Consider the following 6422-nt stretch of genomic DNA (forward strand, 5'->3'; position numbering starts at 1 on the left):
GTCTCTGCTGGGTTTGCAACCCTGCCTTAGTCTGTCCCAGCTCTGCTTCAGTGAAAATATAGGTCGTTTACTATTTATGATAATCATGCAGAAAAAAATATTGTGCTTTCTGCTTTCAATAGTAACTATCTCTGCAACAAGGAAAAATTAATATTTATCCCTGTCTTACATATGGAAAAATTAGTAACCATAGTAACTTCTGTTAGGTTTTTCTGGGCACTTTCCTTTTTATAGTGAAAATTAGAAACAATGGCTACGACCAATCGGAACTGATACTCTCTTTCTATCTTTGTTAGGAGATCTACACGGCCAGTTGGATGACTTAATATTTATATTTTATAAGGTATGAATGTTCAAATTAAGTTCCTTTCTTGCTCTGAGACTTAAATTCAGAAGTTCAGATACAGTATCTATTAAATAAATGCTTAAATATTGCTTGGATTTTTAAAATAATATCTTTAATAATATTTGCTACTGTGCAGCAAATACATACAAGTCAACAGTGCATCATGTTCTGGTATATTTTTGTAAACTGTTTAACAAGCAAAATGTTGGGTTCATAAATAGAAGGAGTCATTATTTAGCAATGGATTTTCATCTCTTCAAATAAAGAAAATGCATGATTATCAAAGTAAACAAAAGCTATTTTCATATCTATTTTTTGTTATAAAATGTAGAACATATAACAAAGTAGATGAATATAATAATATTTTATTAATGGAATATTACTTTATATACATACTACACTTCCCAAGGTATTTCCCCATGCATCATCTTTTTAATCCTGAGGAATCTATGGCAGCTATTATTACTATTATTACTAGTTAAAGACAGTTTGCCCAGAACTTAACACTGGCCTTCAGATCACAAGTTCAGTGCCCTTGATCCACACCTCATGGCAACACTCTGGCTTGGCATTAAAGCATTTATTCTAACAAGATCTCATAGCCTGAGCCTCACCGGGAAGGAAATACAAGACCAATAGAAGATATTTCCATCTTTTACTGGCATTTCACATTTGAAGGAGACCCAGACAGCACAGACTTGGCATTAGCCCTGGTACGATTGTCAGTGCCCATTGGTTCAACCTGATATTCTTTACCCCTCCTTCTGCGGACGCTTTGACCCCCTTGTTGGGAAGAATGGCCTCCCATCGCCAGAGCGGGTATACGTGTTCAACGGCGACTTTGTGGATCGAGGCAAGGATTCAGTAGAGATCCTGATGGTCCTTTTTGCCTTCATGTTGGTTTACCCGAAAGAGTTCCATCTTAACCGAGGAAACCACGAGGACCATATGGTGAACTTACGGTACAAGCCAAAACTTGCTTGGGTATTTGGTGTTTGTTTGTTGTGATTGTAAAAAGTTATTTTGCCAGAGTTTTGTTTGTTAGATACCTTTAAAAGTAGTTTTCCAATGTTTTTAAAAAGTAGAATACACAATATGTAACATTTTAAAAGATTTTTTTAGAATTTGCACATTTTTATACTCTTCCAATAAAAGCATTAAATTTTTTTCACACATCCAAACTCTTTTTTTTTTTTGAGACAGGGTCTTGCTCTGTCGCCTGAGTGCAGAGGTGTCATCGTAGCTCACCACAACCTCAAACTCAAGCGATCCTCCTGCCTCAGCCTCCCAAGTAGCTGGGACTATAGGTGTGCACCACCACACCTAGCTAATTTTTTCCATTTTTTTGTAGAGATCGGTGTCTCACTCTTGCTCAGGCTGGTCTCGAATTCCTGTCCTCAAGCAATCCTCCTGCCTCAGCCTCCCCGAGTGCTAGGATTATAGGCGTGAGTCACGAGCCCGGCCCATACTCTTTAACATATAAATAATAAGGGCTCATGATAGTAAAAGCAGGAAATAGATGCAAGCAAAAGCAAGAAAATTTAAATACCCATTTCTCTATCTAGAGATAATGTTATAATTATAAACATTTTGGTAATTATTTCTCAGTCTCTTTTCTATGTATTTAAGAACATATATTTAAAATATGCATTTTTATAAAAATGTGATTATGCCCCAACGATTGTCACTAAATTTACTTTAGTAACTATTTTTGTTTCTAAATCTAGATATGGCTTCACCAAGGAAGTGATGAATAAATATAAGGTACGCTGCCTTTAAAAGCAAAAATTTCTCTTAGTTCCGATAAGTTAATCATTTGATACTCATTATGTTAATATCATTTTTTTCAGATACATGGCAAGAAAATACTAAGAACCTTGCAAGATGTTTTCCGTTGGCTTCCCCTGGCCACTCTGGTAGATGAGAAAGTTCTAATTCTTCATGGTGGGGTGTCAGACACGACCGATCTGGAACTTTTGGACAAACTAGACAGGCACAAGGTACTGACTAATAATACAAATACTACACAAATTTTACCATAATGCCCAGTTTCATTGCCAACAAAAAATAAATGTCATCTTGTGGGCTGACTCCAGTCCACTGACGATGGCTGTTCAGAGTGTGGAGAAGGATTGAGAATCCACAGCTGGTCTTGGGGCAAGCATGCTGCAATCAATTAGGAATGTCTACCACGGACAGGCTAGTAGGCACTTGCCACTAAGGCCATGGATTTGCCATTCCTGATCTAGATGATTCTAATCATTACCCGTCTATCACTGTCACCAGAAAAGCCTCCATTCCCCAAATAATTCATATAATCTTAAAGTCAACAAACGTGCATTTAGTGCCTACTACTACCCTCATAGCACCCCTACGAGACAGCATCATCATTACAGTACAGATAACAAAATGGAGGCACAAAGATACTAAGATGTGAAGTCCAGGGACCACGTGGGAGGGAAGTACAGAGAAGTATGAGTTCGAGTCAGACTACTTGGATTCAGCCCTGGAAGGGTCTATTTTTTTTTTGAGACAGAGTCTCACTGTGTTCCCCGGCCTAGAGTGCCGTGGTGTCATCCTAGCTCACAGCAACCTCAAACTCCTGGGCTCAAGCGATCCTCCTGCCTCAGCCTCTCAAGTAGCTGGGACTACAGGCATGTGCCACCATGCCTGGCTAATTTTTTCTATATATTTTTAGTTGTCCAATTAATTTCTTTCTAATTTTAGTACAGACAGGGTCTCGCTCTTGCTCAGGCTAGTCTCGAACTCCTGAGCTCAAACAATCCGCCCGCCTGGGCCTCCCAGAGAGCTAGGATTACAGGCGTGAGCCACCACACCCGGCCCCTGGAAGGGTCTTGGTATCTTTGTGCCTCCATTTTCTTATCTGTACTATAATGATGATGCAATCTCATAGGGGTGACATGAGGGTTCATCAATTAATTTATGTAAAGGGCCCAGAATAGTACCCATTTGGAAAGGGCTCAATACATATTAACACTAGTATCAGTCTCCTTCTGAATCAAAGTTGGGGATGCTGCTTAGAGCAGGTAATAATGTCCTTAAAATAAAGTTACCCGAGTGTAAAGGGTTTGGACTGGTGGACTGGCAACAGGAGAGAGCAGGTGGTTATGTGTTAGTTCACATTTCGTGGCCTTTTACTCTCTATGCTCAAGACTGGAACTGCCAGAAAGTGATTCGTGTTCGCGCAGTGTCAGACAGGGACCTCCGTTCCATTCTCTTCAATCCGGACTCCTCTTCATGTCATTCGGTGCTGCTGACCCTCTCCGGGTGTCCTTCTTTGTTCCTGCCCTGCACCAGCCCACACTGGGACGTGGCTTTCTTGTATCGCAGTCCTTGTATCTATTCGCAGAGATCTTGTTCTTTGATTGTGGCTTACACAGAGTTCCCTTTACGAACACGACCTTGATCGCTGACATCCTCATGGAAGTTGTCTCCCTCGGTTTCCACCAGAGCACTCGGGAATGGTCGCGCTCTCTGTTTGCTCACTGCCAGTCTGCCCTGTGGCCTGATCTCTCAGTCCCGTGATGAGAATTCCTCCTCCCAGTGCCAAGTGCCACGGTGGCTGTGAGTCAGCCAGGGGGGACTGTACTGGTTCCTTTGGGCAGGAAGAGTGTTTTTCTGATTAGGCCCAGGCTGGAAAGAGGCGCTCCCTCCCCTCCCCGTCCTTCCTCAACAGGGAGGGTAAGGGGTACAGGGTACAGTGGCACTTCCTGGCAAAGGCCACGAGGGGCCACCTCCCCACTGCAGGAGTCGGGTTTTTGCTATTCCTATTTCTCAACCACATACCGCATTTGTTCTCCTTTGTCGTGGCGTCTGTGGGCGACAGGGGGTCACTAGGGCTTGCCTTTCCGGGAGAGTCGTCCCTTGCGTCCTCGTCTAAACGAGGCCCCGAGAGGAAACCATGACCTAGGTTAGTGTTTCTGAAATTATCCGTGGGGAAGGACCAGGTTTCCTAAATTTGCAATTTGTTGCATATCAATGCTTCCGTGAAATACAATCAATACGAATTATTGGAAAAATGAAACACACAAGCAAAAAACACAAGCCCACGGGCCTGGTGCTTGAGTGTCACGGCAATGTCGAGTCCCTACATGGCCCGGGCTCGTCCCAGGCCTCCACTTAGCCCCCCGCCAGGAGCGGGCAGTGAACAAACCAGGCCCGCTTGCGCCCGCGTCTGGGACGGGCCTGCGCGCCCAGCGGGCTGGGAAAGGCCCCGACTTCCGCCCCAGCGTCTGTGTCTTTCTGCGCATGTTCAGGTCGTGTCCACCATGCGGTGCAAAGCGAGAAAGGAGGGCGAGAAGCAGGCGGAGGAGAAGGAACAGGCCACCCAGACGAGCGCCGCGGAGAGACCCATCCCGTGGTTTCTCCCGCAAAAGCAGAGCCGCTCTCTCCCCGCCTCGCCCCTGCGGCGCGGGGACCAGGCCCGCAGAGCCGGCCGCTCCTGCAGCATCCCCTGCGGCGGCGCCCCGGGGCGCTCTGCGGACCCCGAGCTGGGGCGCCGCCAGCAGGCCGGCCTGGGCGCGCCCTCCGCCTGCGGAGCGCCGGGAGCCGCGGAGCCCACGCAGGAGGAGTGGCGGCAGGTGGGTGTGGCCGCCGGCGGGAGGGACGAGGAGTTTAACCCACGGATCGGAGCCCTCCTTCATGTCTGCTCAGGGCATGGGTTTGGTTTCCGTTCTCTCTCTCTGGGGTCAGGACGCACCAGGACATCAGTATTTGCCTGATGACTCCCATAGTTTAGAAATTTGTAAAGGCTGGGAAGAGGTAGCGGGCGCACCAGTGAGAGAAGAAGGTAAGCAACGATTTGTTGGATGCTGTTGCCATTTTTTACGCGTCAGCAAGGTGGCCGCTGTAGCTCGAGGCAAAAAGGTCTAGTTAGCAGCTTCTATCCTCCGTTCTCAGGGAGCTAGGGAGGGCTTCCCCAGCATCTCCGGAATTGCCTCACAGGCCAGTTCTAGAACTGAGGGAGATGGCTTCCATGAGGATATCAGTGGTAAAGGCTGAGTTCATAAACAGAACTCTGCGTAAGCACATGCTCAAAGAACGAGAACTTCCCACAGATGGCCCTAAGGACTGTGTTACGAGAAAACCGTGTCCCAGCGTGGACCGACCTAGGCAAGGACACGCTGCAGTTTCACATCGCTGCAGGGCACACTGGAGAAGTGAGACGTGTCTAGGCAGGCACGCTGCCACCCCAGACGCAAGCGCAGTTCTGTTAGTACTAAAGCGGGGGAGGATGGGTGTTGAGTCGGCACTAACGGCGCTTGCAGAATACACGGCCCGCAGCCAAGGGGCGGGGCTGGCGGGGACGTCCCTGAAAAGACGGTTGTAGACGTCCAGGCAGGAGATGACGATGTGAGCTCGTGCAGAGGTGTTAACAGAACCACGTGCACCTGCTGGTATTCGACGATTTTTGACCCACGAAAATGGCAAATTCATGTGGTTCACTCAGTAAAGAATTCAGAATTACTTAAGAGCTAAAATTAGTAGGCTAAAAGCCTGAGAGAGAGAGAGAGAGAGAGAGAGAGAGAGAGAGAGAGAGAGAGAGAGAGAGGAGAGAGAGAGAGAGAGAGATGGTGAGTTTAGGTTACATTCTCCCAAAGTTACTGATCTGGGTCTGAACACCAACTGAGAATTGAAATCTTAAAACGAAGTCTCTCCTTTTGCAAAATGGGACTCAGTAATAATGTGCTGACATTTACAAATCGAGTGCAGGTTTTTTTCCTTCAAAGTACTCTTAGACAGTGTCAGGTGTCAACAACCAAAATACACTCTGTTTCATCTGAGTTGTGTTAGATTGGCAGTGTTCTCCCGAGTATTAACAGTAGGATAGAATCTAAACTGCTAAAAAAATTGCTCAGCTCTTCTGCAAATTGTTTTAAAACTTTTTGAATTACTTTAAGCAATAGAATGTCTGACTGTAATTTCCCAGGACCATATCTGGGGTCCTGTGCATGATGCATGAGAGGGTCCCTTGCCACTCCCAGGACTTGTGCCTTCTCTTTGGGGCAAACATCCAGGAGCCTGGAGCGCTGGCGCTGACTGCAGCCTGCTGGCC

At 46.3% G+C, this 6422-nt stretch overlaps 1 protein-coding gene across 1 annotated transcript in view; it reads left to right on the top strand.

Moving 5' to 3' along the window:
• The window catches only part of PPEF2 (protein phosphatase, EF-hand calcium binding domain 2), a 22075-nt gene that overhangs the window by 9712 nt on the left and 5941 nt on the right, over positions 1 to 6422 (top strand). The window contains exons 6-10 of the mRNA XM_012650977.1: positions 297 to 343; positions 1142 to 1308; positions 2074 to 2110; positions 2197 to 2346; positions 4624 to 4947. Coding sequence (XP_012506431.1) covers positions 297 to 343; positions 1142 to 1308; positions 2074 to 2110; positions 2197 to 2346; positions 4624 to 4947 — 725 coding nt within the window. The remainder of the gene's footprint in view (positions 1 to 296; positions 344 to 1141; positions 1309 to 2073; positions 2111 to 2196; positions 2347 to 4623; positions 4948 to 6422) is intronic.

This window comes from Propithecus coquereli, unplaced genomic scaffold, assembly GCF_000956105.1.
Source record: "Propithecus coquereli isolate 6110/MARCELLA unplaced genomic scaffold, Pcoq_1.0 Scaffold343, whole genome shotgun sequence".
NCBI lineage: Eukaryota > Metazoa > Chordata > Mammalia > Primates > Indriidae > Propithecus > Propithecus coquereli.